The sequence below is a fragment of the Taeniopygia guttata genome, chromosome 1 (genome assembly GCF_048771995.1).
Source record: "Taeniopygia guttata chromosome 1, bTaeGut7.mat, whole genome shotgun sequence".
NCBI classification, from domain to species: domain Eukaryota; kingdom Metazoa; phylum Chordata; class Aves; order Passeriformes; family Estrildidae; genus Taeniopygia; species Taeniopygia guttata.
In genome coordinates this window covers 27,708,545-27,733,709 of record NC_133024.1, presented here as the reverse complement: position 1 = coordinate 27,733,709, position 25,165 = coordinate 27,708,545, and the positions used below count along the sequence as shown (strand labels likewise).

General features: G+C 40.9%; 1 protein-coding gene across 1 annotated transcript in view; it reads right to left on the bottom strand.

Moving 5' to 3' along the window:
* CASR (calcium sensing receptor) overlaps positions 1–25,165 on the bottom strand; it is a 74,478-nt gene that overhangs the window by 27,326 nt on the left and 21,987 nt on the right. Inside the window, exons 2-4 of the mRNA XM_030266770.4 lie at positions 14,305–14,742; positions 5,805–6,111; positions 2,473–3,354 (exon numbers count right to left, since the gene is read on the bottom strand). Of these exons, the coding sequence (XP_030122630.4) occupies positions 2,473–3,354; positions 5,805–6,111; positions 14,305–14,489 (1,374 nt within the window). The 5' untranslated portion in view covers positions 14,490–14,742. The remainder of the gene's footprint in view (positions 1–2,472; positions 3,355–5,804; positions 6,112–14,304; positions 14,743–25,165) is intronic.

The window sequence follows — 25,165 nt, the reverse complement described above, 5'->3', positions numbered from 1 at the left end:
ACAAAAATCCTGTCCTCCCCATGCTGAAACACACCTATAGCCTTCTTAAACTATAGATGGTGAATTCTTAACAGGAGAACTTCAGTCACAGTGATTTGTGCTAGGTGCCCATTTCAAATGAACTGATCACTGAGGTTTATATATCCTGGGTTTATATATGGACCCACACGAGCACCCTCCACAAATGATACAGAACACATCCCCCAGAGGATTTGTGTTATAAATAAATAAAATTAGCAATTCCCAGACAACAATAAAAATTCATATGTGTTAATAGGATAACACCATTGAAAGGCAAGAAAATTAAATGGTACATAATTAAATTGTGGAATGTATAATTTTTGCTCCCCAGCCACTGACCCTGCTGGCAAAGGCTGCTCTGGACAGGAGCTCAGGTTAATGGAGCCACAAGTTCAGCAGGTTCACCTTATCTGTACCCCACAGCACCTGGCCAGTAACTGCACACACCGTGAGCAGCTGCCCTCAGTCACAGGTGTGGGGGACTCCTAGCACTGTCCTTGCTTTCTCAGGTCACTTCCCATCAAGAAAAGCCTGACCTGACTGTGAGAAAGGGAGCAGGCAGTGAACACTGGCAGAAGTACCACTGCAAATGAGATTGACTTTACTAGAAAGACTTTTTTTCTGAGTGGTTCTCAGAAAATCACTCTGTAAATGCTGGAGGCTGCGTGTTTGTGAAGTGAACTCATTACTCCCAGGGCTGAGGAAAGCTTCCTGAAGGTAATGAGCTGCAATGCCTCGTATGAAGTAGGTGTGTACACAAATTTGGTATTTACTTGCTCTTCATGTATTTGATTTTAAGACAAGTGAAAAAAATGCACAAGTAGATTTGAAAGCCAGCATATGATGGTGGTCATTATAAGTATAGCCTGTTCCATTGTAGCACTCCCTGCTGCTGCCCAGTGAGGTTATTCTTTACATACTCCTTGCTCATTCCCTCCTCTCAGGCAGGTATGTATATCCAAATGCCTAGATCAGCAGGATGCTTTACATTTTGATGTGTATATCCTTCAGCACTCAACAAGCAACACAGAAATGAGAGGTCATGCTTCTCAACCATGGAATCTTCAACAAACACCTTCTTTTACTTAGCAATGGCATGAATATCCAGCTTTAATTTCCAAGCTGACAAGGCATAAAAGAATGAATTAAACTACATTTATTCTGGATCATTTTTACTGACAACAGTGAAAGCTACATCTGTCTGTGATTTGCCCATTTCTGCCAGTATTTCCTGAAAAGCGGAATAGCTTTGAAAGACAGAAACTTTACAGACAGCAATTGCAGGATTCCTCTAAATCAAGGTCAAACCTTGCACTCATCAACTCTGAGTAAAGTGGTTTTGATAAACCTATTCAGGTACCTAGAGCAGTGTAAGTTTCCCATAAATGCCAAGACAAAGCTTTTACTTTGATCTGACTGATGTTTTTGAGTTAACGGAGACTAGACAGGAACCAAACTGCAGTTCCCATATGTGAATGTGGCCTGACACCTGCAGTTTGTGGCAAGGGCAGCCTTTATTTTGATTAGACTATCCCAAAGAGGGGAAAACACCAATGCAAACAGGGAGGTGATTCTCCATTTATCCACCTGTGTTGTTCTGATTTCAGGCATGTTTGGGCTCAAGTGTTTTGTGACAACCAGAATGAGGCAGCCAGAATTTGCTACATAATTGACATATCAACATCAGTCCATGGTAATTGTGTTTAGAATGCAGTAGAAATTAACACCACAAAGTGAATACCACATTGGATGGCATGATCAAACACACAGTAAGGTAGAGAGTATTCATAAAGGATCAGAAGACAAAATGTGATCCATGTGCCAGTGGGCAGAATGCATTGAATAAATGGGTAAATGGAACTAAGTCATTAATATAATTTTATCAGTTCACAATTACCGCTGCCAAATCAAAGCAGCTATCCATTTTCTACCCAAGAGCCACACATTATTTTCCTTCATTACTCAATCTTCTTTAGTTTGATCCTATATAAACTTAAAACTGTGAGGAAAAAATACAGCCTGTATGGAAAATTGCTGTGGGATTGCAACAGATATAAAGCTTGCCAAAGAAAATGAACTCTAAAAACTGTTTTCCTTGTTTATGTGTTCTCCCCAGGCCCTCTTGTTTATGTAAGGCTCAATATATGATCAAGTTACCTTGCGTCAGCCAGGCTGTGGTAATTGTCTGTGTGTGCACTTTTGGCCCGCAGCAAATGCAAGAAAATTTAACCTGGTTTAAGTCTCTTTCACTGCAGGCCTAGCCCAACTTACCTTACATTCCCTGTGGGGTAGGAGCATGCACCTACCTCAGACACAGTCACACAGTGCATCCCAGGAGCCTTATGCTGTGTCTGGGACCCAGGATTAGAAAAGGCACCCTAAAGGGTATTTAGGACAGCTTAATGTTCCTTATACAGGTATATTGCACAGGCACATGAATGAAGGGCTTACCTGCCATGCCTCCACCTTCTTTATGTCTGCACAGGACCCGTTGGTGAAGAGTCCCTTCCCAGGGGTACAGGTATAAATATCCTGCAAGGCATGGGCGATGGAATACACTGCCAAGTACACATTATAGGATATCCTCAAGTGCGTGTAGTCCATGTATGGTGTCTCCACGCTGGTGATGTTCTCATCCCCTGTGCATGGAGGTCGGAAGGCAGATGTTCCATTTCCAGCTCCCAGCCCCTCTTCATGGCCCTTGTGGAAGGAAGTTGAAGCAGGAGAACTTTTGGATCCATCAGGGAGATAGCAGTTAAATGTCTCCTCCCAAAACTCCTTGGCAAAGCCGTTGTTGGTGGACTTCTTGGGATGCACCTTCTGCAGGAACTCACGAAAGCCTGGGATCTGTCCTGCTTTCAGTGCAAACCCGATGGTGCTGCCAATGACACGGAAGAACTCTGGCATGGCTATTAGGGAAGAGCTGGCCCAGGCCTCGCTTGCTAGCCAGATTTTGCCAGTGATGTTTCTCCTGACAATCTCTTTGATGAGAGGCTCCAGATCTGGGCCACTGGAAAAAACAACAATCACTCTTGCTGTGGAGTTCTGGATGACCTCTACCACCTGCTGGATCTCCTCTTCGTCTGAGTACTGGGAGATGAGCTCGCTAAAATCAATGCAGATATCTCTCTCCTCTGCCTCTTCCCGAAATTTTTCAATCCCTGGCCGGCCATAGTCATCATCAGCTGCGATTGTTCCCACCCAGTTCCAGCGAAAGTACTCGATGATGTCTGCCATGGCTGTGGCCTGATGCTCATCGTTGGGGATTGTGCGCAGGAAGGACTTGAACTGGTTCTTATTGCTCAGGAGACGACTGGATGAGGCATAGCTGACCTGTTAGAGCACAGCAAACAAGGAAAACACACCATAAAGTGAAATGCCTGAAATAAATTGCCTCCATTTACCTAGCATCACTGTCAGCCTGGGAACCACATTTTCTTAGCCTGTGTTTGCAGGTGATCCACTCTGAGGGCCTGCACGTTCTTCTAGCTGTGCCTGTCCTCCAGAGGCACTCCTACAGGAGCAGCTGCTCAGACCTGAGAGGCTGGAGCCAGCCTGTGCCCACCCGCAAGGTCAAGGATCCAAGGGAGAGAGAAATGGACACTAGATTGGAGAAATAGCAAAGATTTCTGTCAAATCCAGAAATAAAAAGAATGTGCCATCTAGATAAATGAGGGCAATGCACTGAATTAAGACAAAACACAGACTTTCTCTGTCCTGAACCAGACTTGAGACAGCAGGATGGTATTGTCATTACAAAGCTACTCAGTATTTCTCTCCTTACCTTTGACATCCATCTCCAATCTTAAACAGGCTAATTTTGCCTTTTATATACAATCCCTGTCAGCTGACATAAGAAGAATGTGATGTATATCAGCTTCCTTGATCCTGCAGAGTGTTATGGTAATGCTACTTGAGCAGTGTTTCCTGATTGCTGGCCAGAATCAGCAAAGAAGTCAGTCCATGCTTCATAAGCCGCCACGTTTTATGGTTAAAACTGGATTTTATTTATTTTTCTAAAACTATCAAGAAGTATTTTATTTTCCTAATCACAACAAGTGCCACATGCTCTTAGGATATAATTTGAATTATCTACAAGTAGGAAGAAAACCATAAACCCCAGATAATAACTGTTTAAAGATCTGGAGAACTTCTAAAACACATTTTGATACTGGTATCTGAATTCTTTAGGACTGACTCTCATTTGAAAAAGTCTTCTATAAACAGTTCATTTTGTACAAATTGGAAATTTACAGAAAACCTTATCTTTTCCTTAAACTCTGTTATTCAATGTTTCTGCAGGAAGAAGGAAAAGGAGGTCTCATAGTGCAGTTTCAAGGGCCCCAGGAGTAAATCATCCTTTTACAGAACTGTACTCTCCCCTGGACAGGCTCTTGCCCAGTGCTACTCTCATCCCCATCAACCTTTTTCCAGGAGTGCAGGCAATGTGTCCCCCTGCCACGTGTGCTGTAAGGGGACACAGACCTCAGGTATTGAGAAACAGAACAGAAGTTGTAACATCTTCAGTGTCTACGTCAACAGAATGAGTAATGAGCCATACTTTAATTGTAAAATACACCTCCAACTCCTACTGAAATGCTGGGCCTAATAAGCCTGGATTTGCTAATGGCCTTGCTATAAATGGCTGTGACAATTCTACCCAACGTCTGCCAGTCTAAAAGCCTGCTTTCAGTTGTCATGCTTCAACCACCTGGCTGAGACTTCGTTCCAGAACTGAACTTCCTGACATCTACCCTTTTCTGCAGCCTCTAGATAAGGTTACTGCCTCATAGGACAAATGTCATTCTCTGCTTAAAGAGGAAGTCTGAGAAGTGCAAACATCTCTTACATTCAGTTGAACTCACCAACCCTTCTCAGCTGCCCTTGTTCACCTGGTAATGTGATGTGTAAATCAACAATGCCCCATAAGATGTCATCAGGGTGTTTATTACATGCCAGCTTCCAATGCCACTCTGAGCAATACCCAGATAGCACAGCTGAAACCATTCTTGTCCTGCTCAGAGACCAAATGTCCAGCTTTTCAGACTCCTGCAAAGGAGTCAGACTGATAAGACTCAACAGACAAGATATATTACTGTGCACAGGGTAATCAAGGATTCTTCCTTCTTCATTTGTGGTGCGGATGGGAATTGGAGCCCTGGCTGAAGGAAAGATACATTTCTCAGGACAGACTGAGAGCACATTCTGACACAATCTTGTTATAAGGGCTCTTGTAAGCTCTGGCACCTCTATTAATTTTGGAAGAGGGATTGGAAGTGTTAGGCTATACAAGGTAACACTTAAATGGATAAGGCCAAGCACTTTTTCCAAAGCTGACTTCAGTGTAGAAAAGTAAAATCAAGAGCACCAGCATTAAGCCAGCCTTGTACTTTACTTAAGGTCTTGGCAGATCAACAAGCCTCTTAAACCAAAGGATGGGGCCATAGATGCTGGCACTGGCTCCAGCAGAGTCAGAATGCTTACAATTACTGCTGTATTCACAGACTAAACCACTCTAGGGGACTCCAGTCCTCCCAGGCTAGGCTGCTGTTGGCCAAATGTTGTTAGGGCTGCCCAGTAACCTTTGTATCTGGGGACTGCAGAGTGCTAGCAAGACATATTCTATCACAATGACACCCACTCCCCCTCCTGCCCCCCATTTTATTGTTTCTTTCCTATAAATTCTATTTGAAATGGCAAAGATTAAGCAATCGTTGCTTAATCTCTGCAGAGGAGAGGAGCAGGCCACTTCTGTAACCTAAATAAGGGAGGTGGAAGCATACCTGAGGTATGTAAAAGAGTCCCAGCAGATTGGCCACAGCAGTGGAGATGCCAGAGCCAGTTGCTCCCACGACTGCAATGGTGGAAGGGATATGTTCTGAGCAGTTACAGAATTCATCCAGGTTCAAGGAGTCTATCTTGTTTTGGGCCACAAAACTCAGTGTGGCCTCCAGGGCTTTCGAGACTGTATTGCAAGTGTCAAATATCCTATATCCCAGGGTCATGTTGGGAAGGAGAGTTGGGCTACTGTTTATTTCTTCTATGGCAAAGATCATAGCCTGGAGCCAGCGGAAGCCTCGGAAATTATACCTGGGGGAGCAAAAATAAAAACAAAATAGAGTGAGAAGGAGGGAAACAGAGCAGAGGAGACTAGGAATGAGGCAGAGTGAAAAATTCCAGGTACAAAAGGCAAAAGCAACTTATGCTATTTCTTGCACCCTACTAAAAATTTGGAAAATTTTGCTTTTGTATCTGCTACAGAAGAGGCATGTTTTTGCTACAAGGTTTAGTTCTGGCTTTCAACTTTTCAGTTTGGGTTCTCACTCCAGAGGTAAACTTTTCTAAGTCCCCTAAAATCTGGGAAAGCTGAAAGACAGCGTGTCTGGAGTGATGACTCTGGCCTATACCTTGTGCTCAGGACCCTAAACCTGATCTCATGATCCCTGAGGAAATGGATGTTGTGATCTTCTGACTGAAAGCTACACCTACCAGGTTTGCTTCCAGCCTCCTCTGACATGTTTCTGAATGCAGATGGCAGTGTCTGCTAAGCCTGCATCGAAGCTGCCTGGGACTTGGGCTCAGGGATACTCCCAGAGTGTGTCAGCTCCTCCTGGCTTTGGGCAGGCAGAGCAGGCTGAGCCACAGCACTGGCATGCTGCTGGATGCAGAGGTGCCCAGGAGCTCTGCTCAGGGAAATTCGGCCTCATATTTTCGGCTTCCATTTGTGAGAGAGAGCACAGTCAGACTGTTCATACCAGAGATCAGAGACATGCTATAAATATAAGTCCTAGTGCAAACTGATAACTTGTTAATTGGATACTTCAGTGCCTTCACTGAAGGAGTAACTTTTCTCATTGTTATGGTTCTCTCACACAATTTGATCTAGACACGAACTCAGAAGATGCCCTCGGAGCTGGTCTGTGACTGAAACTGTTTTTTGAAGCCTCTGCTTTTCTCTAAGATGGAGAAGCTGAGTTTTCTGATTATCTTGCACCTGTGCCTAGATAAGCAGCTAAGGCAGCAGATAAGGAGCTAAGGCACAGCTGAAATTGGTGGCCACTGTCCTGTAGGAGCTGGCAGTCACTGTTTATGGCATCAATAGCTTGGCAGTGGAAGAAGCTGAAGCATGATGATTGCTTATCCACAAAGGAGAGAAACTTCTTCGTAGAAAGCATCAGCAAGAAAGTATCTTTGATACATATCATTCTAAAGTTTTACTGTGTTTCCCCTAAAAAGTTGTCCTGGCAACCAGTTGTGTGCCTGTGAGGCTGCCGTGTTTTAGGGCGATGCAGCTGGAATGGCAGAATCTTTCATCAGCTGAAACCTGCCCTTCCTTGGAATGCACTGTGTCTCAGGACACCAGCTAGTTTGCAGCTTTGTGCTGAGTTGCAGGTGAAAACAGGAAAGTGTCAATGCTGTTATGCTTGAGATACACTGGGAAAAGTGACAGGCTCCAAAACTGGAAAAGCCTGGGGAAATAGCCTGCCCAAGAACAGATGCTATACGAAATAGTAAATTGTAGGTTTCACATGATTTACATTTTGAAATGCTTAGAGAAATGTTTCCATTACTAAGGTGAAGATTTCTAAAGATAAGCTTCATGAAATCACAACCTTTCAATCTCTGAGATATATGACCTAAACATTTTTAATGGCTGGATTAAATTAATTGCTTCCAGAGTTGATGCTAGCTATGTCTGACTTTTTCAAAGCTGAATGAACAAAGCCACATTACTTCCATTCCAGGAGTTTTATCTGATTCATCTGGATCAGAATTTCTAATGATATCACATCTAAGGTTTATCTTTAAGTCTTAAAAACTTCATTTATTCAACTTGACTTCACCTCTCCAGACATCTTTGGCCAAGTTCCAAATGAGGTTCAGCTCTGAGGTTATACCCCAAAGCCCAGACAGCACAGTACAGATCTCTTCAAGTCAAAAAGTTTGAGTCCTTAGTTATAGCTAATTAATAACTTGTTACCAAAGGGACAGTTAGCTCTTTTAAGATTAGTCTTTAGATGCATGGGACCGTGGGTTACTGACAGAAGTAATTTGGTCATTTAGAATATATTTTGCTCTAGTTCCAAACCATTAAGGAATGAGATGTAACAAGAGAGCTGTGAAATAAAAGGGCAAGGCTCAGAGGGATCGAGTCAGTGAGTGCTGTGTACAGGAAAAGATGTGTTGGGCACACCATGTTGCTCCACGTGCTCAGTAATGCACATTGGGATAAATAGAAACAAGGAAGGGTGTTGTGACACTTCTTTTTAAAAAGCTGCACATGTTTACAGATATTTTTAATATGAATAGGATTTGAAGCAAAGAGCCATATTCAGGCTCCTCATGTAAAAGAGAAAAGTCGGATCACATCTATATTTAAAGGGGAGGCTACTGAGAACCTAGGAAGTTCAAAGATGCCACTGTGCTACTGGGAAAAGCTTCACACATTTGAGTATATGTAAAAGCAAATTTAAGCCTGCTCACTTTAAATGATACAAGTGAAGTATGACAGAAAATTATTTTGCCTGCTTGAAAGAATTTGGCTTTATTTTTTTTAAATGCTACAAGGTGGTATCTTCAGATGGTATCTTCGAAAGCAGTGATCTGGATCCTCTTCACTTCAAAGAAATGTTTGGCATTTAATTCAGTAAATGCAGATTAAGACCAATGATACAGAGTTGCTTTTTTCTTCCTTTCTGACATATGCTCCTGATTAGTGTATATTTATAAGGCCTCTAGTTCAGGTACTTGCATTTGGAATGATTTTATTTTGGAGGGAAAGGAGAGTAGAGGCTGTTTTCTGGGAGCTAGAATCCAAAATATCTTTGAAATACTTTCAATAATTTATCTTAAACTAACCTAGGCAAGAGACTTGAGTTTCTTTTCACTTGCACCTCTGCTGACAGCAGCACGAGCAGCTCAGGAGGAAGGATCAGATGGGATGAAGACAGCACTCCTCACTCTGTCTTCTCTAGCACTTGATAGATCTTCAGACAAGCTGTCATTTTGTCACCTGAGACAGCACTGCATCGGTTCCGTAACACAGATATGGTCAGACAAAGGCAGTGCTGCCAAACTGCTCCAAATAAAGCAAGATCCTTCCAATTTCGATGAATGGATATTTTGTGGACAATTTCTCTCCCATTGTACTGTAAGATCCCAGCAAGGGGCTGCAGATAAGTTCCTCTTTGCTTGGTGTGTACGTGAGGGGTTGCTAAGAGCAGCCTTTGAACCTGGCAGTAGGTCCCACTGATGCAGCTGAACTCCTGTGCTGTGCTGCTGCTGTGATTAATATGATCAGTCACTAGAATGCTCTGTCAACCATGCAGAAATTTGACTGGTAATTTACATGAAGAAGCTGTACAGTATTTACTATCAGAAACAAGCTTTCATTAGATTTCCAGAATATTTAAATAGCCACTGGTATTTTCTTGATGGAAAAGAAGCAGCCTCCAAAGCTCATTTTCTGCTGTATTACTTTACAGGTATGTTCACTTAGTCTTTGCATTTTGTGAGATGTGGTGCTATGAAAAGTGGCCATTAAGCTCTAAATGAGAGTTTAATGTAAATAATTCAGAGCCCACAGGTGTAGAGGGGAATTTTTATTTACACGCCTTCCTTAAAGGTTTTCCTTCTGATACTTGTTCTTCCACCTCTCAGAGTATTCAGCCCACTGATCTTTCTATTCCCAAGGAGAAGCACAAACTGGGAGAGAGAAATTGGAAACAATACCTTGCTGTAACTGTCCTCTGCAGAGGACAGCTGTGCAGCAGACCAGTTTGCTAGAAACTAAACATGCCTATCAAACTGTGCTCAGGATGGCTTAAATGTCCCAGTCAACGTTTTAAAACAAGCAATTTGCCCCCTATGCAAATTAAGGGGCAAAGCTGCCTGCATGATTTAAGTTCCCCATAGCTCCATCCCCTGTTTGTTTGTATGGTTTGGTTTTAACAGCTCTTACTGTCTGGATCCAGCAGGGAAATTGGTCCTGATCCTTGCTAGTCTCCATGAAGAAATAATTCACAGCCTCATGTGTATTCATGACCTTCATTTATCACACTTGCAAGGTACTAAGCAACGGAATATGAAGAAAAAAAAAAAAAAAAAGAAAATAAAAGGAGAGAAAGTGATGTGAAAGCTCTGAATAAAGCTTTCACTTACCCCCCTCCCCTATATCTGACAGGTACTTATACTCAGAAATGGTGGCAGAGCCTGCATATACCTTTCAATCATGCCAGCACTCCTCTTTCTCTAGTGGTTGCATGCACATACTAATTTCTCTGTCCTCTCTAGATTTCCAGTACATTAATTGCATGCTATCATGTCTACTACCACTTTTACTTCTAAGCTATGCAAGGGGGAGACTTTCATTCGTTTGTTGGATTCCTGCAGTCATAGGTATAATGATTTGCTTACCACTCTTACAATCAAGGACTATGGGTGAGAGGAATTATGCAGAACAACGAAAATAAAAAATTAAAAAATTACAATTCAGAAGGTGAATGGAAGAGAGAGAAAATTATCTAATTACATCTTAGGGAAGAGAAATTCCTAATACCTTGTTGTACATTCAGGTCTGCAATGAGATTAGCAAATACATCTGCAAGGGCTAGAATTAAAATTCTGTTCTCTCAGATGGACAGAGAAACTCAGTCTGCTAAAGACTCCTGGAGCCATGCTCTGTGAAGTCTTGCACTATGATGTGGGGACAATGTCTTGCCACAGTTTCACAGCTTGAAAGCTTTGTGCCACAGTGTGGGACCTTGGCTAGACTGATGATCAGAATAAAAGAAAACTGCTAATCTCCCTGAAATCAAGAAGGGGCAGAGAAATCAGGTTATGAATAGGCCTATGGGGGTGCTGACAGGGATGGAACAGGGGGTCGGGGCTTGCTTGTGCTGTGCTCACTCTCTGCCTCCCCCGCACACATCAGATATGCATCAGCAAACGTGATAAGGAAAATTGCTGCAGCAGCACCTGAGGCATACAAAGACAGGAAGTGTATTTATATCAAATGCAGGATCCTTGATTGCTGAAACAACAAACAGGAAACAAAACAGCTCTCACTTTGTGTATTCCTATCTGACATTTAGTGTGGCAAAATCATGGGTATGTTTTCACTTTGGGCTCTACAATTCAGCGTTTAGAGCACAAGGATGCAATATCAGTAGCAACAGCACAAAAAGAATGCGGAACTGATTGTTACCGTTCCCTTTTCCTTTCACTGCTGAGTTATGTATATTGTTTCTAAATAATCATATGCCAGATATGCACAGTAGGTTCAGGCCAGTAGGTTTGCTGAGCTGGAGAGAAAGGTGCTGAGCCACAAGAGCATGAAGAACATAAGAGAGAAAACTGTCCTGTCCTTTTTGAGAAGCCCCAGCTGTCCTATCCATTGGGAAGTCCAGTTTGGGAGCATAGGTATAGCACTGAACACAAGTAAATGTCCAAACAGCACTGATCAGATTGAACAGTCCTCAAAATAGAGAAAACCACATTATCTTATGTTGTTTGATTCTGAACTCTAAAACAGACCACCCACAGGGTTTCAGTGGGACCCTTAGGTCTTGTCGTGGAGCTTTTCATACAGTCTGATGATGTGCTGCTGCAAGAGAGCATGAGGAGAGAGAGAGGATGCTCATTATCCCAGAGTGACCTGGGTCTAATTTTCTTATGTGACATGAGATATATTTTTCTACATAATAAAGAGATTAAAAACTGTATGCAGCCATCTGAAAAGGGGGTGGATATTAAACTTATTAACCTCAGCTTTGAAAAGATACACCAGTGGTGGAGAAGGCTTAGAGAAGGGCAACAAGGGCAGGTAAAGGTATGGGACAGATTTAGCAACTTTGGTTTGACTGTGTACAGTCACATTTGTGCTTCCCTATGGATTTCTATCTAATTTGCTAATCTGTGGATTTCCCACCCTACAGAAGTTTTTGACATTACAAAATTTTGGAGACCTTCTTTGTGAAGAAACTGGAACCTATTTTTTTGTCTGCCCCTAAAAATATAAGTTTGATAATCCCAGACCAGTCAGTTGCCTGGAACCTAGGAAACTCACATGTGATAATGTAGGATTTTAACAAAAAACTTGAAGAATGTATTGAACTCCTAGAGTCAGCATGCACAACCCTGCCAAAGATGCCTAATCTAATGCCTCATCACAGGGTCCAAAACAAAAAATTACTACCATGGCTGTGTTGAGAGATTTCTGTACAACTCAAGCAGGAGGAATTTTCTGACTTCAATACTGCTTAAAATAGAAAATCCTTTCAGAAAAAATATCTGCTCTCAATTTGATGTGTACCAAAAACAAGGAATACACACAAACATTCCCATGTATTTATTACCTCCATCATTAAAACCTGATGACCAATCTCAAAGTCTTCTCAATCCAACCTCTGTCCATTTGCAGGAATTAAACATTTCCTGCAAATGGACAGTTTCTGGTAAAGATGTGTACAATGAAGCAACTTCCAGTTACTTCTGGTCCAATCATCCCCTTGTTCCTTTTGTAGTTTCTACTACCTCTGCAGCTAGATCTCTGACCTTCATTCTTTCTCCAACTGCACTATACTATCAACTCTCAATTTATCCAACTCCCTCAAGGATATGTGCCACAAATGCCTGCCTCTGCAGACATATTGTTTCTCTTTTGCACCTATATCTTCTACCTTCATCACCTGCTTACAAGGATAAAAAGAAGAGGGATTTTATCCAGGCAAATTTTAGCTGGAGGATACCTTTTAGCAGATTGAACACCACCCAGAAAGATCTCCCATTGTATACTTAGAACAGCTAGTCTGGCTTTTCAGGATTTGCCCATTTTTGGCAGTGCTACCTCATTAACATGCCTTTTGGCAACCACACACTTGTAGTACTTGTGGCAGAACATTTTCCAGACATCTCTTCCAATAATGTGACCATGTCAAGACAGCCACTGACGCTGACCCAGAGTCGATAGAAATGAAAGCTCTTTAGTTTGCAAATATCTGCATTGTCCTGCCTGCCAGCTGGAGCAGGAGAAGAAGAAACTAGAGCTGAAAACATCTATTGCTTTCCAGCATTCCACTTTTAAAATTATGCATGATAGAGAAAAAAAAATGCTGAAAAGCTGGCAGAGATTCTTGTTCCATGAAATAGACATTGCACATACTTTCAGTTCACCACTTTCCTGTGCACACACAGAAGAAGCCAAAATAATCCCTGCTTATTGACACTTGTGTGTGCTCCCTATGACAGATTCTGGGGATGATCTCATTACCTAGATAGATGTATCTTGCTCAGTGTCTCAGTGGGAAACCACACCTGAAATCTGTAACAGGAACACTCTTTGCCATCCCTCATTGCCACCTGCAACAAAACTGTACTTGATCCCCAGCCTAGGATAAGAGGTCCAAATAATTCCAGATACACAGTTCCTCACACACGGTAATAGAAGTCCCATAACAATGAAGTGTTTTCTCATGCATTGTCATGACAAAAATCCACATGAATTTCTTATATTTTGTTTATATGATGTTCCAGTTGCAATCAGTTTCTGTCACACTTTCCACTTCTTCTGTGTGTTATGTGCAGCCTTGTAATGTTAAAAATTCCTCACATTTCATCATAAAAATTCCTACACTTCAATAATAAGAGAAACTGTTTTCATGTGCATTTCTCCCTCCAAGGTTAACTCCCAAACACTTAAGACAAAACATAGATGTGTTGTTTAAACAAAAGAGAAGAACCCTGGGTAAGGAAATCCTGGTCTCAAGTTTGGGACTTTTACAAAGTCCAAAAGAGACATTTATGTGTCATTCACTGGCGTTTTTCAAAAGCCCTGACATATCTCACTTTAACATTTTCACTTGTTTAGGCAACTTAACAGTTTGTAAAGTCTTAGAAGATGACAGGCAGAACTGGACAAAAAATTGATTTCTAGCTATTTGGCCATGCATTACTTTAATCAAATGAACTAAAGGGCACTATTGGTAATTTTCTGTCCTGCTAGGGAAGCTAATTTTCTAATAACATTCAAATGTTCCCTGTGAATGGCCAGATAGATGAGTATATTAATGTTTTGGCAGCTTCAGATAGTACAAAGTTTGCCCTCTTTTAGTGTCCAAATAGTATTTATGTTACTGTGTAACATACAGACTTGTTTTTTCCATTATTTACATCATACCTTCCAATCGCAAGCATCACATTACAGACCATATTTACACAATTTAAAGTCAAGAAATGTGAAGACTTCCCCACCAAAACTTTTTATTTTCCCTTTTACCAGCTTACCTTATACACTCCACTGATTCTGGCCTTGATTTTAGATCCTGATCTTTAGCAGCCACTCCAAAATGAATGGGGAACAGTCCTCCAAGAATAATGTCTCCCTTCTTCTGTGCCCGTTGGTTTGGCCCATAGGCAACAGTGCTCCAGGTAAACAGCAAAAGAATCAAGCAGCAGCTATATGAAGTCATCGTTCCTCTTTTCACCAGGGGGTTATCGGATGCAAAATTGGAAAAGATGATGTAAGAAAGCAGATGTCAAAGCTTTTCCTTTCCTTAATACAGCACAAAGAGGATTTGGGGCACATGTTGGCAGGGAGATAAGCAACAAGGTGGAAACCACAGTGCTGGTGTTTCTCCCTCTGTCTTCTCCATTGCAAAAAAACAATTCAGCTTCCCTTCTTCCTTCATAACTGAAGTATTATGGTGAGCCCATTTCTGAGAACTGTAAGAGAAAGATTTGAAAAGTGACTCCAGCTATACACCAGGACTCCTCATTGACATGTCAAGCCAAGTCCTCAATTTGCCCCTGAAGCTGCCCCCACTCAACAACCCACCTGGGACATATCACAACCTTGGCAAAGTCATCCAGGCACCCTGGTGACACAGCCACACCTCCTCAAATGATGTCAGGTGCCTGATTCTCTGCCACATACCTAAGGTGGGTGGCTTAATCTTCCTATGGTTCTGTGTGACTCTGGTCATAGCAGATGCTGTAAAACCTGTGATCTGATCAGTGTCCATGAACAGAGCAGACTGTGAGACCTGGGTGGGCAAGTGGGGAATAAGGAAGTATCAAATGCAGTAAGAATCAAGTCTTTCTCTTAAGCAAATAACCATAATAATCTTTTGGTGTTGGTCCATCATCTCCTATCCATTGATCATTCTTAACCCTCTGCCTTAGAATTTATCCTTGATAAAAATAAAACAAGGTCACCAGAAAGAGTTCTTTTGCATTGAAAGGGAGAATGAACTCCAGGGAAGCATTTGAAACCAAGATTTGAAACTTCTCCATAATGAGTCACGAAGGCTTGAAAAGTTCGGCAATCGTGCCTTTGTAAGCTTAGCTATAGCAGACTTTGAAGCCTGTTTCCTGGGGATGAAAAATACTGCAGTGTCTCCATGCTCAATACATTTTCCCTGCAGCATGTCTACAGGGCTCCCAAATGAAGAACTAACTTAATTATGGCATATGAAAATGGCTATGGCTACAGGAGAGGAGATAGCACAGAAAATTCACAATGAACAGCTCTTCAGCCTATTTGAAACAGGTCTAAAAGCTACTAGTAAGAATCTGAAGTTAGTCCAATTTATAGTAGAAACTAGGCATACATTGCTAATCCTGAGGACAATTAATTTCTGAAGCAAGTCATCAAGAGTTTTTAAGTGCTGAGAACCTTTTTATGAGGCTGACTTATTATCACTAAATGCAGCTGTATGGATTTGATCTTCACCTAGGTCAAATAAAGAGCTACTGCAGGGAAAAATTGTGATTGTGAGGCTTCTTCTGGTAGCCAGTCTGGATGATCATGCATGCTGTATGACCACCAAGCATGTGGAACTATTTAATACATTTTCATTACAATGAAGGTTCGGATGCAGCAGTCAATGAGAGAGGAGAGACAAAGCTCCTGTTGTTGTCGTGCCTCTGTGGTTACTGCACTTAGCTGGGCAGACACTGCAATTCTCTGTGGCCAGTCCACTCTAAACTATTCTTTGGCCCTGGTTTGAACAAGTGCATTTTTATTGGCAAGGGTTATCAAATCTTTGGCTAGATAACAAGATATGTCTAGGTATTGGCAAGTGGCCCTTTGACAGCTGCGTTATAGAATTTTAACCAGAACCAGGGTTAGGAAGGGACAGAGCAATGCAATGAGTGAGTGTCATGAAGTGTTTGGGTTTTGATCTTTGGCAGATGGATGGTGGTTTTGGCTTCTTCAGTGCCAAACACGATAAAGAATAAAACACTTCTCCATATTTCAGTTAGAGAAATGTCATCTTCCTCCCATCACCTGTGGCTTCAGGAAAGATACAAACACTAGTGAAGTGCTGATACAACGTCCTGAGGTGAGGACCAGGACAGGCAGGGCTAGCACTTAGGGGTGAGACATTTGAAACAGAACAAGTAATTTCTGAAGAGACACTGCAAAGGCATGGGATGGTCTGACTAATGTTCTTTAGTCCAGCTCATTCCCTCCCCCAGCTGCCTCTGGGGTGGCAGGGACCTGGGGAACTGCATGCTCAGATAGGTGCAGGGATGGCATCACTGGAGTCTGGGCAAGGAACCTTGCATGGGAGTAAGCCAAGGTGGAATGAGGTCAGCGACTTCCCCATCTGCTGTGGGAAGACCACAGCCTGCTGATTTACTACTCAGTTTTGCTGCTTTTACTTTAATAAGGCTTTCTTTTGCCTTTGGGGTTATTGGCTTATGAAAAAGGAAACTGTTTCCATCAGCAGCAGACAGACAATATAATTTTGTTTGCTGGGCTGCTGTGTAGGGGTTTGGGCTGATGCTACTGAATATTTAGGAACTCTTCACCACAAAACAGTACATGGCTGAAGTATGGAATGTAGAAAAAAGTAAATGCACATTCTTATTTCTCTTTTCTCACAGTAGACAAAGTCAAGGCATTCAAACTGGTAAAATACAGCAAATTTTAAAATAGTATTTACAGCAGTTAAATCCCAGTTGTCATTCAAGAGCATGACAATGGAATAGACAATGAAAACAAAATCATTCATTCATGGTATAGGGCATTATTTGGTATCCCTCTGAGTAATTAGGAGCTAGCAGTTCTCAGGGACAGGACACAGAACTGAAGTAACATCAGAGGTGATGTCTGAGAACAAGTTGGGCTGTGTATATATAAAGCACACCCCTGAGGCAAAAAACAGAAGTATAAATGTCCAAAGATGCACCAGCACAGAAAAGCAAAACTAAGTGTATGCTCAGCTCCTCATAAACCTCAGTGTCCAAATTTACAACTCTCCATACCTAAATTTCAGCTACAGCTGGAAAACGAAACTCATTTAACAAGAGACAGAGGACTCACAGCTGCTTTCAAATGCCCTGCACAACTGAAGATGAAAGTATTTGAAGGCACCAATTTTCCGATGAATGGTTGTGATCTTGTTGCCAGTGCCACAGGTAATATTCTCTAGTATCAACTTCTATTGTGGCAAATTTTCCTTCAGTTCCCTTTTATTAGATTAAGATTATGAGCCTCTTCCTTATTATAGAGGGCATTATACAGGTAATGATTGAATTATCTGCTGATGTATGCTTCCAGACATAAAACTTAGCATACTACAAGTGGAAATTGTACTACTAATAGAACAAATTACTGTGGTCCTGCAGTCTCAGCTAATAAATAATAAAAAAAAAGATTAAATTAACAAGCAACTGAATTAAGATGGAATCCATTGATATCTTTTTCCTTTGCAAATGTTTTTACATGGAGAACATTATTTAGTATTTGATTATGAGCTCCTCAATGCAGAATACTATTCCCTGGTACATATATTCATATATTACAATAAAATTCCATAAGATTATTTTTGCAAGAAAATATAAAAACTAAAGAGTAATTTGCTCTTTTTGGTTTTTTTTTTTGGACATGGCCTGATTTTTAATCCCCCTCCCCTTTTAAAAATAATCCTCAATAGTTTTTTCACTCTGTGTCATTAACTATCAGACATTTTGATTCCGAGTTGTCTTGGAAGAGAGCTTCTAAGCTTCCATGGAGGAATTTGAACTGGTTCCAGGGACAGGATGAGCTACCAGGCAACTAATGCCATGGCAGGAACAGGAGCTGAGGTAGGGGACGGATGGTAGCCAGGTACAACTGTGGGTACTTGGAAAGCTTGAAGCAATCAGTACCATTTTGCCAGTTGAACGAAAGTTTTAGTTGTCAGACTAAATCAGGCAGAAAAGCCACAAATGTTCAATAAATCTTTGGTTTTTTGGGTGAAAGGAAGCTGAATGGCATGCTCATGGCATGCATTACTGATGAAAAAATTATTAATCAAACAGTAACTAACCAAAAGTCTCGACAGCAGCTGCTCAGGTACATCTGAGAGCTGGCATGGGAAGGATCTCAAGGGACCATGAAGCTGCCCCTTAGCCCAAGAAGGGCTCAGCAATGGTTGTGCAGCTCCTGGCATATTTTCTCTAAAACCTTGTTAGGAAGAAAACCAATCAGACACTCAGGGCAACCTCCTTCAATGCTTCTCTGCTCTTACCAAAGAAATTGTTTTCTCACATTTAACATGAGTGCTTTTTGTTACAACTTAAGTCTGTCTTCTTCTCCCATCTACCACATGAAGGCCAGTGCCTCCTTGCTCATAATCACTTTATTTTGGATTTGATTCACCTCCCCTTTTACACTTTTTCTTAGATCAAGCAAATTAACTTTTTTTTTTTTTTTTTTTTTTTTTTTTTTTTTTTTTGCATAAAGATGCTTTCCTGAGCTCAGATTATTCTTGTTTCATTCCTCTGGCCTCTCTCCAGCATGTCTTCACATTTGCTGCAGACCAGTGCCCAGAAATGGATACAGAGTCCTTGTTTGGCCCTTACAAGCACTGAGCAAAGTAGAATTACTTTGTGTGTCTTGCAGGCTACAGCCCTGTTTGTACATCTCAGCACAGCATTTGTCTTTTTTTGGAACAGCATGATATTGTTAACTTATGGTAACTTATAAGCTAAACACAAAGCAAAGTTCAGCATGTTTATATTCACAAGGCCATGAAACCTCAAAAGAAATTTTCCTTTTCCAAAAGCTTTTCCCTCACATTCAGTTCAAAGGTAGAACCTGCTAAATTTCACATTATCATCCTGAACACCAAAAAGGACAAGCTCAACTAAGTCTCCTGAGCTTTCAGGACCCTTTCATAGCAGAGAGCTGGGCCAGATTCCTGCTTATAACCCTGGAAAAAGGGCTGTCCCAGACCCAAGAAGACCCTGGCCTCACACACAGCAGGTTTGTTCTGCTTCTGGGAGGCCTGAATGCCCCAAGGAAGCTAAAGAATGACACTTCAGAGGACAATGGACACAAATATATGTCTTCATATTTCTAAGACCAGACCAGACTTCTAGTGGTTAGGTACCATGACAGTATGAGGAAAAGGTAAATTGTTCACATTTGTCACCAGAGCAAGCTTAACCTTCCTGCGCCTCTTTGGTCAAAATGAGGGACAAGTGCTTTAAAGATGCAATCAAAACCAGAGTGTTGGGGTGTCACACTATGACACAAAATAACTCATACATGGACGCTGGATGTAAAAGAGGGAAGAAAATAACTAAAAGAGAGATTTTATTTTCTGACTCCACTATATATAGAATATCAAAAGTGACAGTGGATTGGAGGATGAATTGCCACCTCTCCAACCACACTGGTCAAACCAACAGTTCATCAATTCTCTCTACCCACAAAGAAGAATGCAAAACAATCATTGTTTATATGAACAGTGTGAGAAAATTCAGTAGAAATATGTAAACATCAGAAAGCATAGAAAACTTTTAGAATAACTTTAAAACTCTCAAAACAACAGGGTAACATTGGGGTGCTCAAATGGAGGAGCCATGCTTGAATTTTGTGGAATTAAGATTATTCCATCTTTAAACAAGGCAAACGTTAACTCAAAATTTCCTACAAAGAACTTTCTGCCTATGCAGAAAAAGGCAATTCTTACACAACACACTGCCTAAGTTGAGAAGATTTTTTTTTATCTGGACAAATAGCATGAATGAGAGATGGAATGTCAGCCTTGGAAAAATCTGGAGATTTCAGATGAGTGTAGAGAAAAATTCAGATCAATGATTCTGCTCTGGAACACTACCCCCAGACTTGGTTTTGAACTAAATACAAAACATGAATTCAAGAGCTTTAACCAATAAAAAGATTTAAAAAATCATCAAGACCGTCAGGGTCACCAGGACAGTATTTCCATGCCCTGCTATTAGTTTAAGGGCATGTTATCTGCTATAGATTGTCTTTTTCTGGCAGAAGTCAAGATGGTAATATACTATCACACTACAGCAAATGTATGTTAAAAATGATACATTACAGTTTCACCTGGCATTGCAAAAACTGAGAGGAGGCCAAAACCACATCACACAAATCAGCCATACTGAAGAAGCTGCTGAAGATCATACATAACAAGACTTGGCCAGTTCAAATGAAGAAAGCCATACACTTGGGACAGGGAGGAAGAGACTGCAGGAGGAAATGTAGGTCTAAGAACCTGTCTGGTCATGAAAAATCTGACACTTATTCTAGAGTAACATTCTCAATTCTCCAGGATAAACTAAATATTGAAAACAGTACAGTAAATCAGGCAATTGTAACATTCAATCCTGCTACGTCTGATATACTCAACATTGTCAAGTTTGTCTGAGAGTTACCATTTATGTTTCTAGAGATTTCGTATTTATAAAATTATTTCTATGTAGCAGCCAGATCTTTAGCTTTCCTTTACTCCTAAGGTAGTATACTGGTGCCCAAATAATACGGAATCTATTATGAAAGTGTGGAGTCCCACCCTGATCTGTTTAGCACTACAAAATAGCAGTGACAGAATATATCTAGGATATCACTGCTAATACTCTGCTCAACCCAGAAACTTGGGATCAAGGAAACCTAAAATGTTAGAGGCTGATGTCCCAGACTCTTGGGAACTGCAGGTATGGGAAATGGAACCAGGAATAAGCAGAATGCTTTTCTTCATGGAGCCTCAAACAAATCTGGTTGTAGAAATAACAGTCAAAAGAGCATCAGCTCCTGAGAGTTGCATAACTAGGTAAAAACCCAAACCTGTCCACAGGCAGCATTTTCCGTGGATTTAATGTGGAATTACAAGACCTCTGATCTCTCTCCCACTTCAGCACAGGCTCACAAAGTGCACACAATCCCATGCCAAGCCACATAGCCGCAATTGCAGAGCTTTTGTAGCAACCACCCTTCCATCAGGACTGTATCCGGCTCTGGGATTCACTGAACATTTCTCAAGTAACTTTTATCAGTATCATGTTCAATATCCCATATCAATGGGATTTGGGATGTGATATCCCTTTGTGGAAATAATGCTGTTTGCTGATGGCAGGAAGCAAAAAACCAGAAGTGGCAACAGAAAATACCTTAGAGACTCATTGGATGCACTCAGCGAACACCATTAGTGAACACAGAGCTGTAAGTGGTTTTTGAGTGGTGAGTGTTTGGTGGAAATCCATGTGGAGGGTGACTTATGTCTTTGGAGTAATTTCTTCACAGGTGTGGCTGTAAGTCAGGATGAGAAGCAGCTTCAGGGACCTCACAGGCGTGACTGCTTTTGTTCCTCTGAACAAAATGAAGGCCTTAAGTGTTTTCTGCAATAAGAGCTAAGTCTCTTTTCTACAAACCCTATCACAAACCTCTGAAACAAATACTGGAAGTGAATAAGACAATTCTACAACTCCTCATCTTTCCACTCCTGTGCCTTCTTCAGTATAAGTGAAAAGTGCATGTGTGTACACATCCAAGGGAGCATTGGAATGCACGAGTTTATCAAGGCATCTTGGACAAGAACCTTGACAAATTCACTAGAACTGCTAAGACATGCTTAAGAGCTACAGCACCAAAGAGGATCCACGCAGAACAAATGGGCTTGGAGGGATTTCCAGGTCCTAGAGAGTTCCAGAGCCACAGCAGCCCATCTGCAGCCTTTTGGGATATTGCCATAAAGCCACTAGTTATTGATTACGCTAATTTATGCTGTGGGCTGCATCAAACCCTTGAGCAATCTCAGATTTAGAGACTACAGGTACCAGGGAATCCATCTTGCCTACATCTTAAAGGTGTCCTGTTTTGTTTCTCTGTGTTCCAGATTCTGACCTTCTGTTGCTCTGCCATGGTTTGCTACCTTGGTCGTTTCCTACCTTGACTGTTAAAAAGCCCATCATTTTATCCAATTGTTTAAGGTGGATAAAAGATGCCTTTGATATAATATCAATCTAAAGATGTCTTCACAGTTTGGATGATTTTTGCCTTTATATACGGAGAAGATCATGGGAGACCAGTAAGAGCTGCAATAAAATAGGAAGTGAAACACTTTGCCAAGGCAACATTTTTTTTATTAAATTGATTTCTCTTTCTTTGCTCCTAAAGAAAGTCTCAACCGTGCTAACAATGCTAACGACTGTGCATTTCAGTCAGAGATACTTTACCCCATCCTATGTTTTTGGGATGTGACTAGATCCTCCTGAACAGCTAGAGAAAGAATGCCTGGGGGATACTCTGGAGAATGAAGACAACTTCCATCCGTGTGGCATGGTGCATATGGCACTGGGATGTGGCTTGTGAAATTTGAGTTGTTCAGATTTTGCCTGCAGGCGAAACAGCCATGCACTCACCCTGTGTGCCTTTCAGGGCACATTAAATTTCTGTACCATCATATGTACATTCCTGCATCTCAAGCAAGTCTTTCCTGGACATCCAATGCAGGAGCTTTGCCAGCAAATGTCACCCAACTGAATTGCTCTTAGTTCCTGATTTGCAGGACTTACTTTTTCTGTGTGTCTGGCCTTGAGACACACAGAAGTGGTAACAGGTGCTGTGTTCACAGCCCACAGAAGTGAAGTCCACCAGCAGAAAATGACCCTGGGTAGGTAACTGGGAAGTTTCTTCATCTTTCCCAGCTTCTAATCTCTCTTCTTCTTCTCTTACATGAAACATCTCTGGGGCTGACAAAAGGACTGAATCTCTCTAGCAAAGTCCTTTTTCCTTGGTCAGCATGTCCATAAAAAAAAAAAAACATGATTATGTTATGCTCTTTGCATAAATCCACTTTTTTAAGATGGGCTTTTCTACAAGAAAATGAAAAGTCTTCAGCTCAGTTCTTTAATATCAAAAAATGCCAGTCAAAGAACACAGTTTATGAAACTGTGTTGCTGTAGTCTGTCTGGACAGAATAAGGAGGAAGGATTGTTGTTATTAACTCCTGGATGCTCTATACCTTAAATTTCTCTCTAATTTTTACCTCTCTTTCTTCTCTTTAGAAAATAATAGGTTAGAAGGACTGGTCATCAGGATAGGGCATCTTGAACTGCTTTTCTTTTTCTGTTCTACATTGTGAGACAGAAAAGAACAGAGGAGGGGTCAGAGAGGTGCCAAAGCAGTCAGTCATTTGTGAATAGTTAAAATTAAAATTACACAATTTAGTGGAGTGTTATTCAAAAGAGATGTCATGCTTTTTGACTGATCAGCATTAGATCTGCTGGTTAGCAAACAGAAGGGTCAGGGAAGATGAAATAACAGAAAAAGATTTCTCAAATAAGGCAATGCATAATTATCTTCCTGTATTTCTCTCAGTTAATCAACCAATTTTGGATTATGCCTCTACAAAACAGCAAGAGCCAATAAGCTCAGATCATGTAAATAAACATGAGAAGAATATGATTTGTATCAGCAAAATTCTTATTTCCAAAACCTATGATCAGTCAGGACTAGGAGCAAGCCCCTAGAAAAGTCAATTTGTCTGTTAAGTGCAACTTTTAAGTAAACTGGGATAGCATGTTTCTGATTACAATTTGGTATGGGTTTGTTGGAAGTGGCATTCTCCCACAGCTATTGTGGGGAAGGATCCTTGACATGATACCTGTTTCTTTATCCTGCCTGGCTTGGCAGCCATATGTCAATTACTTTGAGACTTTGCTTCCCAACTTGTAATAGTGTCCAGAAATAGTTTTAGAAGTGTATTGCGACTATGCTTCATCTATGTCAACAGATATCAAACTGAGTATCAGCTGAATCAAGGCTGATACAGGCTTTTCTCTAGTAAAAAAACCAAAACCAAAACCAAAACCAAAAAAACCCCCCAAAAAAACCCAAACAAAAAAAACCCAAAAATAAACCAGATCTGAGAGCTGAACACTTTTTCAAATTCAGCTTTGTCAAATTGCTTCAAGTGGAAAACATATTTTGCTTTGTAATTTATTTTAATTTTACTTGATTTTGTTTTTAAAAACATCTGTGATTGAAGTAAAATGCTTTATTCACATTTTTTTCCCCTGCAGAATCCTCAGTGAACCAAACAATAAGGACAACTGTAATTCTGAGCCAGTTTCAACATAAATCCAATTCAGAAAAAACACTTAAGTATGTGCCCAACTTTAGTGAGACTTGTTTTTAATGAAATTTAGTAGATTCTAAAAGCTTAGCATGTACTTTAGTGGTTTGCTGAATCAGAGGCTAAAGTAGCCTCTGGCTGATCATTCCTTTCTCATTTATGCTATTATTAAAAACAAATAAACACTTTTTTTGTGTTGGATAATTTCTTTTTATAATGAGTCCAGCATGATTTATTAATAAATTCTTATGGATTTTTGTGGCTTTTTTATTCCTAATATTTTCTTTTTCTTTTTTTTTTTTTTTAACATTTCTCCATTGCTTATTTTATCTTCATTATGATTTTCTGAATGGAATAATTATTGTTCCTTCTCCAGTTTTCTTCTCTCTCATCCTTTCATTCTAATACCAAAATATTTTGTCTATTTTTGTATTTCTTTTGCCTGTACATGACCTGTAACCTCTTCCTGCTAGACAAGGGTGAACAGGGTCCCCAGGAAAAGAAAACAGATTTAATGTAAAGAGAGTCTTGGAAAGGTCATCAGAAATATTGAACTCTAGCAAGGACAGAAGCTCTGCTAAGCCCATAAATCATTAAAATACAACAGTGAAAGGCACAGAAGAAATTCAAGAGTAGAACTGCAAGAGTGAGGGGAAGTGAGTTATGGGCACAGGCAGGCACATGTGCCATTCTAGTCCTACAGTGAGAGAAGGCAAGTTCTGCTGACTTTTCTTTGCAGATCTGGCTTGTGCTAGCATGTTCCATGG